The following is a 14,057-nucleotide window of genomic DNA, read 5'->3' as shown; positions in this document are numbered from 1 at the left end:
TTATATTACTTCTTTTCTTATCAAGCACTTAATGTGTCACCTGCATTCACTCAATTAAACCTCATAACCCTATGAAGTATGATCTAGAAGAACCTCAACAGGACTCTGTCAAAGATTTATGTATACCCATAAATGTAAATGCAGGATGAAAGCAAATGTAGCATTTACTGTTTTCCATTTCCTCTATGGCTGATGGTTAATTCATTTATTTAGTTTGTTAGGTATTAGGGATGCAATGATGAATTAGACATGGTTCCTGCCTTCAAGAAACAGTATGGGGGGAATAAAGTATATCAAATGCTTTAATAAAGTGTGATTAAGTACTAGGATAGCAGTATACGTAGACTATCATGTGAACACAGACGTTGGACATCTAAATCACAGTGTATCAGGGAAAGCCTCCCAGCGGAGGTATTACTTGTGTTGGGTCTTGAGAGATGAATGGGACTTAGAAATACAGGGAATAGATAACAGCATTGTAGGCAGAAGGAACAGCAAAGACAAAGCAACAAGTAAAGGAAAATACAACACATTCAAGAATTGCAAGTTATTCATTAGGACTGGACTATCAAAAGTATACGTGAGGGAGAGGCAGGTGAGGTTAAAGGCTTAGAGGCCAAACCATGAGCCTTGCATGATAAATCAAGGAGCTTGACCTTTGTCCTGAAAGCTATAGGGAGGCGTTGAAGCTGCAATCAGGGAGGCATGTGATTGTATTTTTCTTGAAAAAATAATTCAGGCAAAAGTGAAGAATAAAATGGATAGGATGGAACAAATGTACAGACATATTTTGAAACTACTACAATAATCCAGACAACAAGTTATGGAATCTTAAACTGAGGCAATAGCAATGTGAATGGATAAGAGGAAAAAAACTAAAAAGATATGTAGGATGTAGCATATACAAGAGAAAGTGATTGTTGTGTATTTAGGGAAAGGGTGGGAGGGAGTTTTCCAGGAGAGTGGTGACAAAATTCTGGTTTGGGGAACGGCTGCATCAGAATGGCTCTAAAAAATAGATCTCGGGTCTTTACCTCCATAAATCCTGACTTAGTGGATCTGAGGTGGTAACTGGGAATTTGTATTTCTTCAAACCGTCTGAGTTCATTCTGCAGTGTAACTAGGATTGAGAACCATTACAACTCCTAAGTTTATGGGCTGGATGCCTAAGATACAACCTGTGTGATAATAAAGAGATGTCTACGTGTTAATAAAGGTTGGAAGAGATTTTCGGCTAAGGGAGCAGAAGAATGGATTTACTTTTAGACCTACCTTTGGGCTACCTTTGGGAAATCTGGATTGAGTGAGGTATATAGGTTTGGAACTCAGAAGAGAGATTTTCTTTAGAAATAAATGGTGGTAGATGAAGCCATGGGTTTGGAAGCTCATCCTGGAAGAATATATGGAATAGTGGAAAAGATGGCTGAACATTTAGGAACACTAGTATTTAGGAAGCGGTCTGAGAAAGAAGAGCAAGTTGAAGACATTGGCAAGGAATGTTCAGAGAAGGTAAGAAGATGTGACTGTTGTCACAGAAACCAAGAGAAGGGAGACCCATAGGAAGGGGTGGTCAACATTAGCAAAAGTTATAAAAACTCAAATAAGGTAAATAAGAGCAGAAAAGTGCCCACCTATGTATAAGATGGTGACCCTCGTGACTTATGAGAGCAGATTTAGAGGAATAGTTTAAGAGGAAGTCAAATGATGGCTGACTGAGAAGGAAAAGAGATGTAAAAAATTAGAAAACCTAAGTATAGACAACTAGCTTAAGAAATTGGGCAATAAAGGGAAGATGAGAGAGAATAATGGCTAGTAAGGTTAGAGGAGGAATTTTTTCCTTTTTTCTTTTTTTAAATAGAAGAGACTTGAGCATGCTAAGGAGAAGAAACTGGGGAAGAAAACCAATGAAAGATAGAGGAAAGAGGGGATTAAAAATGGAAGTAGTTCTTTTAGGAGGCCAGAGGTAGTAGAACCTAGAGTATTTGGGAGGGATTAGCTTTGGATGGGAGAGGAAATACTTCTATTAAAATTAAAATACAGGTGAGATGGGAATGGATGCCAATGAGACTTTGGTATGAGAAGTGGAAGTTGAAGAAGTTCTCACCTGAAATAGGAGAGACTATTTGCCTTGCCTAGGAAGATGGGTGTCACAAGAAAAATGTCTGCCAGGTGCCAACTTACTCAATAAATTTGGTAGAATACCTAGCACAGTGTCTTTCATGTAATAGAGTTAGTAGCTGGAGGCCAAATGAAATGTTTATCTTTAAATGAAAATGTATGCTCATAGAAATAGGACAATGAAGCAGAATTTATGCCCATAGAAGTATAAATATGAAGCAGAAGTATGAAGCCAATATGCTGGTTTAAAATAGACATTAAAAAGTATCAATAAAAGATTAAATCAAGAAAGGACTGAAACAGAAGGTCAAATTGAAGAACGTTTAATACAGTAGATGCATTTTGCATCAAAAGATTAGTTTTTACTTCATGCAAAAGCAGTTGGGATGCATCATCATATTAGACCTGATGTTCCTTTGCTCTCAGCATTTACTTGAAGAGACACAGCTAGGTCCTTGGAACCCTTGGTATGATGATGAAAGCAAGCAAGTTAGTCTGTAGTGTTAGTCTCACCTCCACTTTCTCCCAGTGCCCTTCCTCCACTGGGAACCATTGGCACATTGCCAAAGACCTATTAAAACACTTGCAAACTGAAAAAGGAAGTATTGGTTCCAAAATATGACAATAAAACTGCAAAACTGAAACTAATAACATTCCGTCAATTTCATTGTGTCAAATTTCATATTCTTCACTTCAAAGAAACTCATGATATGCACAGTGATTTGCCAGAAATCATATCATAGCTAAATAACTTACTCATAGCAAAATAATTTTAAATCAAAAACATAAAAATTCTTTCAAATTGCAGCTCTGTGTGCGTGTGTGTGTGTAAAAAATGGGATGATGTGGTATAGCTTAAAATGTCTGATGTGATGTTAAAGATGAGGGACTCTAAAAGTAAGAGGCATAAGACATTTTACCCTTTAAAAGGACCTGCTTTCCATCCCTTTCACAGTAAGCAGCATGTCTCCGTTCCCTCATGTAATTTTTACCTTCCCCAAACTTGGAAATGCATTCGTTTCAATATGCTGGTTCCTCTAGTTATTTACCTCTCTCTCTCATTTAGAAATAGAAACCTTTGTCCCCAATAAAATAAATTTTGGTGAGAAATATAGCATCCTTCCCCATACTTGAAGTCATATTATGTTTAAGGGAAACACAGAAACTAAAATTCCTGAAGTTGTTTTTAGGATATGTAAGAGGGGTGGTTCCTGAATTTGAAAAGACAGTATGTAGCGTCCAGATAATCTCTATTCTCTTCCAAAATCTCTCCCCTCCTCTCCTGTAGGAGACCCAGAGAGTCTGAGGCATTCACACTGTGCTAACACCCTTGCCCTGCATCTCTCCTTTCCAACCTGCAACCCAAGGTTATGTGGTTCATAACAAGGCAGGCTATCTGCCTGCAGCCTCATAGCCCACAAAAGCCCTTTGTCACATTGGATTACATCATGGGACAGAGGTGAAGTATTTAGATGTAGCAAAATGTCAGAGGGCATGCTGGGATGGAAAGACACTAGGAGAGCACCAGGAATTCACTCCCAGGGCAATAGGTAGTAAAGGAAAGAAAGTAGAAAAGAGAGCTCAAAGAAACCAAGTACAAAATAATAGGAGCTTTTGGCATACGTTTCTTAATTCTTGTCTTTTCATGCTTTATTGTCTCTGTGTGATATTGATTGAATAATATACAATATGGGAGACATCGCATAAAATTATTTTGAGCTAGAAAGAACCTTAGTGTTGACATTGATGCTCATTAGAAATATTAATGAATTCAATACTTTCTGTGAACTTTTACATTTAAATGCCGCTGGAGCCCATTCAATTCACTGAGCAAAAATATGTCAAATGCATAAATGTCTACTCAAATTTTAAAAATAAATAAAATAGAGGGAGATTTGGCTTAATATTCCTGATCCTTGCCTCCACTCTGCCCCTAGCTATTTGTATTGCATTGTAAGGTACTTTGTGGCTTTTAATTTTCTCATCTGAAAGTGGAAATAAATTAGACCAAGTCCTGATGGCTAACACTCAGGTCCCCAAAACTAATGTGGACCATCTGACCCCAGATGAAATTTTCAGCAAATTAATTAACTGGAAAATAAGACCTATTATGGCAACAGAACCTCACCAGTTTGGTTGCTGCTCCTTCTGTGTGACTGATTGTCTTCTAAGTGCTGTATTAACAGTTTTGGATCATTGACCAATTTAATTGGAATGTAATTAATTCTATAAATGTGAGCTCTTCTTATTTACTTTCATTAAAATTAAATCATGACAAAAAGAAAATAGGTATAAATCAAGCCGCATGCCCTGGCTTCAGGTATCAGTCACATCTGGTTCTCATACAGTAATCTTGAACTTTCTCCAACTCACCTTTATCATACATTTAAAAATTCCTGGGGCCCACATGCTTCTGGGAATTCTGATCATATGAGCTTCTATCTAAAAAACTTGGGTTCCTCTACAATTCTGTGGTTTATTCCATGATCTATACAGTTCTTTACCTAAAACAGTATTGTAAAGGTGGATCTCTTAATTTATGCCTAAATAATTGATTATATGTTTAAATTTTAATTGCTTTGGAGATTTATTATTTTTCCCCTCCTTTTAAAATAGGAATTTATGGACTGACAATGGCAAAAAAAATCTTAGAGAAGTTAGATACTCTGGATGAGCAAGCAAAGACACTCTTGGCCATAAGAGCAAAGGTTTGTAAAATATAGGCTAAAATTCAATTTTCCATTAAAAGGTTATCATTTCAAATGTGAACGAGTTTTACTTTTTAGTTAATGATGCATTAGTATGAGGCTACAAACCAATTTGTAAAAAGCAAATAATTATATTAGTTGAAAGAGTCATCTATGTAATACTATAAAGAATTAATTAAATATACAAGGTAACTTTTAGGTAGCTGCTATATTTGGTTATGATGTATCTAACCTGCTTAAAAAAAAAAAATCCTGGGTTTCCCTGGTGGTGCAGTGGTTAAGAATCCGCCTGCCAATGTAGGGGACACGGATTTGAGCCCTGGTCCGGGAAGATCCCATGTGCCGCAGAGCAGCTAAACCCATGCACCACAACTACTGAGCCTGTGCTCTAGAGCCCACGAACCACAACTACTGAAGCCCGTGTGCCTAGAGCCCGTGCTCTGCAAAAGGAGAAGCCACTGCAATGAGAAGCCCGTGCACTGCAACGAAGAGTAGCCCCCACTCACCGCAACTAGAGAAAGCCCGCGCACAGCAACAAAGACCCAACGCAGCCAAAAATAAATAAATAAAATAAGTAAATTAAAAATAAAAGAATCCTAAGCAGTCAAATAGTAAATGTGACTACTCCTATAGTTCTTACTAACCTGTTAAACATAAAATCTTGTTTAGCTGGTTCTTTAAAAGGAAGGAAATATTTGGTATAGCTACCAAATTAGAAACAAAGTTCATAGAAAATAATTAAACTAAAAAGGGTGAGTCTCTTATAAAATCCAATATAAAATATTAATAAAGAATACAGTTCTGAAACACCAGATTTTTTACCATATGTGAGCAATTTAATTTGGTTGCAAAAAGACTTGTAAAATAATATAACAATGTGAATAAATGAGGCATATATAAGGAACAATAGAGTCTGAGAAATCAAGGAAGACATCACAGAGAGGAACTCTTAAGTGAATGAACATATTTGCAATTTGAAAATGAAAACGTTAGTGTTTGAATAATAATTTGGTTTCTTTTTAATTTTTCATAATTATCTCCTTTCAGAAAATAAAGTAAAGGAATACTAAAAAGTAGAATAAATTAATTCTGTTATAGCTATCAAAATTTTGAATAGCAAACCAGGGGTAACTTAACTAAAGCAAACCTTTTAGACTTTGACACCCTAAAGTTTATTGCTTTTTTATTTTTTGTTTAAAATGAATTTTAATATATTTTTAAAAATATAATCAGAGATAAATCTATTAAATTTGTCACAAAATTCCCTTTTACATAAAATTTTAAGTTGTAATTAGTAATAATAATTCTTACTTTTCCTGGGAGCTTCCTTTGGGCAAAGCATTTCCACATATTTTCTCATTTTGTGTTACTATTCATGTGTTACTGATAGAAAATTCTCTGGAGATTCTTCTGAAAGTATATATAATCATTTTTAAAACCTTTTCTTAATTTTCAAATTACACTGTTGGAAACAAGTTAAGCAACATATAGATATGTATAAAGAAAATTATACAAAAGGAAAATTATATAAAGAAATATTAATAGTCTTTGGCCTCTTCCCTCTAATCCTTTCCTCTGAGACAGACACATTGTAGCAGTTGAGGTTTATTCATCCACATCTTTTGTACTCTTACAAAGATATACAAGTATGAATATCTGTATGTATACATACATTTATCTTTACTTACAAATATCCATAATATAAATATACATGTACATATATACATACATATACATTTATCAAAGTGGATTATCTATTTTTTCTATTGACAAAAAAATGAAATACAGGGCTTCCCTGGTGGCGCAGTGGTTGAGAATCTGCCTGCTAATGCAGGGGACACGGGTTCGAGCCCTGGTCTGGGAAGATCCCACATGCCGTGAAGCGACTAGGCCCGTGAGCCACAACTACTGAGCCTGCGCGTCTGGAGCCTGTGCTCCGCAACGGGAGAGGCCGCGACAGTGAGAGGCCCGCGCACCGCGATGAAGAGTGGCCCCCACTCGCCACAGCTGGAGAAAGCCCTCGCACAGAAACGAAGACCCAACACAGCCATAAATAAATAAATAAATAAATAAATAAATGAATGAATGAATGAAATACAGTATATAAATCACTTTGGTAATTGTTTTTTAATTTTTTAAAAACTTTTATTTTGAAATAATCATAGACTCACAGGAAGTTGCAGAAATAGTACAAAGAGTTCCATGTACCTTTCACCCAGTTGACCCCATCGGTGACATCTTACAGAGTTGCAGTTCAGTAGCAAAACCAGTATGAGTCACATCCAACATTGACACAGGTGTATTACTGTTAACTAGACTACAGACTTTATTGAGTTGTCACCACTTTTTAACCTTCATTCATTTGGGTCTGTAGTTTTATGCAATTTTATCCCACTACAGATTTACGGAAATCACCCAATCAAGACACAGCACACTTCCACCCTATAAAAGTACTCCCTCATGTTACTTCTTTATATTTGTATCCATGCCCTCACCTCAATTCTCTGTCTCTAACCCCAGCAAGGACTAATCTGTTCTCCATATCTATAATTTTGTAATTTTGAGAATGGTATATAAATGGAATTATTCAGTGTGTAAAATTTTCAGATTGACTATTTCACTATGCCCCCAAGGTCCATCTAAGTTTTTGCATGAAGCAATAGCTTTTATATGATAAATAATATATAAATTTTATTGCTGAGTAGTATTCCATTATATGGATGTACAGAGTTTCAACTGCTCACCCATTGAAGGACATTTGGGTTGTTTTCAATATTTTGCTTTTAAAAATAAAGGTGCTAAAAAAATAAGATGAAGTAAAACTGCTATGAATATTTGTGTACAGGTTTTTGTATGAATGTAAGTTTTCATTTCTCTGGGGTGAATGCCCAAGAGCGTGATTGCTGGTGCAGGGTCTGTCTCTCAAACTCAACAAGGTCAGAGCCACAAGCTTTGGTTTGAGTTCCCCCTCCTTGTGCGTCAGTCCAGAAACTGCCTCCAAGAAGTAAGCTAGGCTATTGTAGGGTTTACCTAATTTGTTTCCCTTTTTTCAGGGATCATGGTCCTGCTCTGCCTGTTTCCTAATGCCTGATTGTAGTTGCTTTCACATACTTTGTCTGGTTTTTCTACTTGTGTATAGCAGAAGGGCAATTCCTGTAGCACTTAATCCCTCACTGGCAGAAACAGAAGTTCCCATATCCTTTGACTTCCTTTTCAAGTTTTTATCTCTTTATTCCTCTGTGCTGTGCTCTGAGAGAATGTTTTAAAGAAGACTTTCGGCTCCTTAACTCACTCTTTAGCTTTACCCTTTTCCCTCTTCAGTCCATCTGTACAAATATGTGAACTAAGTTCTCTTTTGATTGCTTTCTTAACTCTATTTCTGGCTCATGTTCCACCACGTGTGTGGCTGCAGGGAGAGGAGCCGGTTGGAGAGAGCTGCCAGCTATAGTTCCAATAACTACGTATCAATATTGTCTTTGCTAAATATATAGGTCGTTCTTAAATTCTGGACTTTAGAATTTGGAGGGAGACTTCATGATCATCTAGACCAACACCCTCATTTCATAGATAGAAAAAGAGTTGGTACACAAGGCCTCCAATTTTCAGTCTGCGTTATTTTTCCATTGTTGCCTGCCACATAAATTCTGTGTGTGAGTGTGTGTATGTATGAAGTGAGATTAATTTTGTCCTTTCCATACCGGATTTTCCTTATATGAAAAGTGTTCCCTTTTTCACTGAGTTATATTTTGGATTTGCTGCAGAAAAACTGCCTTCAGAGTGAAGTAAAGAAAAAGATTTCAGCGATACCCCTGACATTTGATTTTCAGTTGGAATTTGAAAAGGATATTGCTACTTCCATATCTGAGGCAGAATCAAAGATCACAAAAGACAGATCATATGGCATTAAAAAAACAAAAAGGTAATCATCATAACTACCTCAAACTTTCAGTTTGAAATTTTAAAGCATTATTTTATATTGTCTTAGATTATGCAATCTATATTAAATGTAAGCTTTGTCAAACAGGTATATTTCATAATGGTTATGAGTTACAATATGCTAGATTAGCATTCTGAATATTCCTAGTTTATAAAATATTTATTATAATATTTCACTATTGCAGATGATAATTGTATATAGCAATTATAATTCCAAATTTTTAAAGAAAGACTTCTTGAGCTTTATTATATCACCCCAAATTAATGTCAGGATTTATTTCAAAATTTAACCAATATACTGCCAAAAAAAGGTAGGCCTAGAAAACTAAGTAAGGCAGTTTCTCTGTGTACTTACAAGTGGTAGCCTGAAGATGTAATAATTGGTCTTTCACTGGCATTGTGTATGTATGTAATGCTATATAATTTTCTAGGCATCAGAAATGTGGAGGAGAGCCCAGAAAAAAGAAATACTCAGGTGTAGAATCAATAGGACTTCAAATCAATTGGACATTGGTGGTAGTGTGTTCTTACATCATTTATTCTGTAGTAAATCAGTGTATTAAGTGCAGTTTTACAGATGCCAAACCCAAGTCTTGATGAGGTAAAATAACTTGCCCAAAGTCACAAAGCTAACAAGTGGCAGAAGCTGGATTTAGACATAGCAGTCTGATTTCTGAGCCTATGCTCTTATCACTACCACATTCAACAGAACGATTTCCAGCTTTTGATCTTGGTGACTAGATGTACTTTGGTGTTTTGTACTTAGGTGGAGATCATAGGATGAAAAGCAGATTGGAGTGGATAAGAGATTAGAGTGAGAAATGCTGAGCTTTATTTTGGATATGTTAAGTTTTAGATGCCTGTGGGGCATCCAGGTGATAGTGTCTAGAAGACAGTTGGACAAATATGTCTTAATCTAAAGTAAAACAAGATCATTTAGACTCAAAATACAGCTTACTCAGATTTTTGTTGTTTATGATTTACCAGGATGTCAGAACACGTTTCCATTGTGCAGCCATAAGAAAAAGGAGTTTGTTTCTAACACAAATAAATATTAGTGGTTTATGTAATTCAGCTTTATCACAAACTTCTTTCACTACAACTTTGTTTTTATGTAGATACAGCCAATACTTTTACTTCGAAATCATTTATAGAACTATCCATGTTAAAATAGAATATTTTAATAATACATAGAAAAAGTTGCATAAAATGGAAGTTGGGCATGTAGGGAAGGGAAAAATAATATCTTATTATATATTATGTAGTATATAATTGTAATTATATATATTTTATATTTGTATATATTTATATTTTTGAATTTATATATATGTATACCATTATGTGATAGCATAATATATGGCTAATGACCCATTAGACACATTTAAAGATAACGTGCAGTGTGTTTTATGACAGTATTTTCCAGGATGATACTGTTGCTTTCCCTTTCCTGTCTGTAGTTTGTAAGTAGTTTATAAAGGCATCATTGATCCTGTCTTTAGTGATGGTATCAATAGCTGAGTAATGTTCCTTTTGAGTTGTTTAAGTCTGGCTGAGTTGAAGTTTGAAATCAGAGTCTAAAATAAAGACAAACAGGCACATAGTTTCAAGATTCAAAGATCAAGTAAATTTTGCTTGATCGGTGCTCAGAGGACCAAAACTATCACACACACACACACACACACACACACACACAAGTACAGGAAAATGTCAAGAATTTAAACAAGAATTAGGGTGTAACCTAGGCCAAAAGAAAGAAAATTTGGTTGAAGAAATTAAGAGGATCTAGTACATACAGATAAGTCCAACTGGCAGCATATCTAGGCTCTGAGTTTTGCTTTTAAGACCACTTGTAACATTTGCCTCTCTTCAAGTAACTTTGTGGCAATTTTGTACTGTCACTCATGCTTGAATGATTGGCCCTAAACCAAGTTCAAATAAAAAATTCTTACAGACAACTTCATTTTAATTTTTGTTAACAGTAGCTCTGCTATCCCATATGACTGTAATTTTAATTTATTGATTTTCTTCTACAAATGTTTACTGAGTGGCTACTATACTCTGGGAATATGACAGCAAGAGTGAAATATATCTCTTCAATGGAGATTCAGATAAGCAAACAGGCAAACATCAGTTGCCACAGAGAGATTCCTAATGTGAGGATCCGCAAAAGTTTCCTAGAGGAGGTGGCCCCTCAGGCTATACAAGCCTACCTCAAGAAACAAGAAAAATGTCAAGTAAACAATCTAACCTTACACCTAAAGGAACTAGAGAAAGAAGAAAAAACAAAACCCAAAGTTAGCAGAAGGAAAGAAATCATAAAGATCAGAGCAGAAATAAATGAAAGAGAAGCAAAGAAAACAATGGCAAAGATCAATAAAACTAAAAGCTGGTTCTTTGAGAAGATAAACAAAATTGATAAACCATTAGCCAGACTCATCAAGAAAAAGAGGGAGAGGACTCAAATCAATAAAATTAGAAATGAAAAAGGAGAAGTTACAACAGACACCACAGAAATACAAAGCATCCTAAGAGACTAGTACAAGCAACTTTATGCCAATAAAATGGACAACCTGGAAGAAATGGACAAATTCTTAGAAAGGTATAACCTTCCAAGACTGAACCAGGAAGAAACAGAAAATATGAACAGACCAATCACAAGCAATGAAATTGAAACTGTTTACTAAAAATCTTCCAACGAACAAAAGTCCAGGACCAGATGGCTTCACAGGTGAATTCTATCCAACATTTAGAGAAGAGCTAACACCCATCCTTCTCAAACTCTTCCAAAAACTTGCAGAGGAAGGAACACTCCCAAACTCATTCTATGAGGCCACCATCACCCTGATACCAAAACCAGACAAAGATACTACAAAAAAAGAAAATTACAGACCAGTATCACTGATGAATATAGATGCAAAAATCCTCAACAAAATACTAGCAAACAGAATCCAATAACACATTAAAAGGATCATACACCATGATCAAGTGGGATTTATCCCAGGGATGCAAGGATTCTTCAATATATGCAAATCAATCAATGTGATATACCATATTAACAAACTGAAGAATAAAAACCATATGATCATCTCAATAGATGCAGAAAAAGCTTTTGACAAAATTCAACACCCATTTATGATAAAAACTCTCCAGAAAGTGGGCATAGAGGGAACCTACCTCCACATAATAAAGGCCATCTACGACAAACCCACAGCAAACATCATTCTCAATGGTGAAAAACTGAAACCATTTCCTCTAAGATCAGGAACGAGACAAGGATGTCCACTCTCACCACTATTATTCAACATAGTTTTGGAAGTCCTAGCCATGGCAATCAGAGAAGAAAAAGAAATAAAAGGAATACAAATTGGAAAAGAAGAAGTAAAACTGTCACTGTTTGCAGATGACATGATACTATACGTAGAGAATCCTAAACATGCCACCAGAAAACTACTAGAGCTAATCAATGAATTTGGTAAAGTTGCAGGATACAAAATTAATGCACAGAAATCTCTTGCATTCCTATACACTAATGATGAAAAATCTGAAAGAGAAATTATGGAAACACTCCCATTTACCACTGTGACAAAAAGAATAAAATACCTAAGGAAACAAAAAAAATGACAATCCAGGAATCTGCTATTCGGATGAATCATCATTTATATTTGAGAACAAAAGAGAGACAAGTTTTTGGACATGAAAGACTTTAGAATGTAAACTGCTTATTTATTCTTTCTGAGGAACTTGGAGAAATATTTTTATCCAAATTTAAATTAAATATGAATAAAATAAAGATCTAAACTGGGTATCTTTATTACACAAAAATGCATTTGAAAATTTCCCATGGTGTCTGAATGAAACTCTGGACTTCCATCTCAAAGTGGCTGTTCTATAAAAACATAAAACATTCCAAAGAATTACCAGGTAAGTGGTCCATAAGAGATTTCAAGTTGGGAAGAGGCAGCTTTAGCTCAACCCCCATCCTCCCATCTGAGCAGTACTTTTCTCTGGGCTTCCTCCTTTGTTTGCCAGTGCCACCTCAATGGTCCATCCCAGACACATGCAACAGCCTTCTTTTAATTCCAGCCCATGCAGCACAAATCAAGGCCTTACTTGTATTCCCTTTAACAACTGCAACAGGATGTAATTTCACAGGGAATTTTTCTAACTATAAGACAAAAAAAGTGGGAGAGGGAAAAGGATGAATTTTTTAAAATTTGAGCAGCCCCAAACCAATACGACTTACAAAAAACAGATTTATAAATTTATGCTAGTGAACTAACCTACCAAATTTATAACTCCAGTTCCATTCCTCATATTCTATTAAAACCCAGTTCTAGGAACACAGTTTTTATTCCTAGGCTCGTATCCCTCCCATTCCTTCTTCCTACTGTTGGGGGAAAATTCTTCCTGGGTCTCCTGTATTTCTGTACATCTTGTGAGCAGAAGCACTGGCTGCCTTTGTTCCTATCTTTTCAAGGACGTTTGTATGACAGACAGCCTCGGAAGACAGAGAAAGAGCCTTCCTCTGAACAAGAACAGGAATATTACTGTCCATTATAAAAGATTTGGGTTCCCTAAACTCAAGGTTCCATTCCTGTAACATAACCCAGTGTGCGTGCAGGTGACATCTGGCCCTCTGCTTGTTGCCCTGTGGAATTGGGGCTCAGAGAACTGACGCAGAAGGTGCTACTCCTGTTGCTGTGCATAATAAATTGTCCTTTGTCTCTGACCCAGGAGTCTCATGTCTTCTGCCAGAAGAGATGAAACTGTGGCAGGCTAACTTGTTGCTTTGTAAGTAGGGCCAAATCTCCAATCTTTCACAGTTCTTCACACCTACTTGGAGGGAAGGAGCTTTGCAGGTAGAATGAGAGCAAACTTGGACCTTCTCACAAACTGAGTGGTAAAAGTAGTTGTGGCTCATTCCTCATGAATAATAGAGCATCCTTATCCAGGCCCCTGTGAGCCTAGAAGGAGCCTATTTATATACCCATTTTATCTATCCTATAAGTCTGTCTGCTTCTAGGTAGCAGGATTTATAATTTAGTTATACCTAAACTAAGTCCACAAAATTAATCCATATAATAAAATTTTTAAAAAGAAAGGAAACACCATGACAAGGGACTATGTAAACTAGAAAAGAAAGACGTGATTAGTTGGGGACAGAATCTGTGTAAAGTTAATTTTATAAACCAAATATCTAGAACTTAGTTCAATTTATTTTTTACAAATTACGTTAACAACTGATGGGAACATACTGTATAGCACAGGGAACTCTAACTAATGCACTGTGATAAC

General features: G+C 35.9%; 1 protein-coding gene across 1 annotated transcript in view; it reads left to right on the top strand.

The window, feature by feature from the left end:
• Window positions 1-4,751: 4,751 nt before the first annotated feature.
• Window positions 4,752-14,057, top strand: part of C1H1orf141 (chromosome 1 C1orf141 homolog) — a 44,797-nt gene continuing 35,491 nt past the window's right edge. The window contains exons 1-2 of the mRNA XM_007164297.2: window positions 4,752-4,826; window positions 8,588-8,745. Coding sequence (XP_007164359.2) covers window positions 4,752-4,826; window positions 8,588-8,745 — 233 coding nt within the window. The remainder of the gene's footprint in view (window positions 4,827-8,587; window positions 8,746-14,057) is intronic.

Source organism: Balaenoptera acutorostrata, chromosome 1 (genome assembly GCF_949987535.1).
Source record: "Balaenoptera acutorostrata chromosome 1, mBalAcu1.1, whole genome shotgun sequence".
Lineage (NCBI taxonomy): Eukaryota > Metazoa > Chordata > Mammalia > Artiodactyla > Balaenopteridae > Balaenoptera > Balaenoptera acutorostrata.
This window is presented reverse-complemented; position numbering and strand designations above follow the sequence as displayed.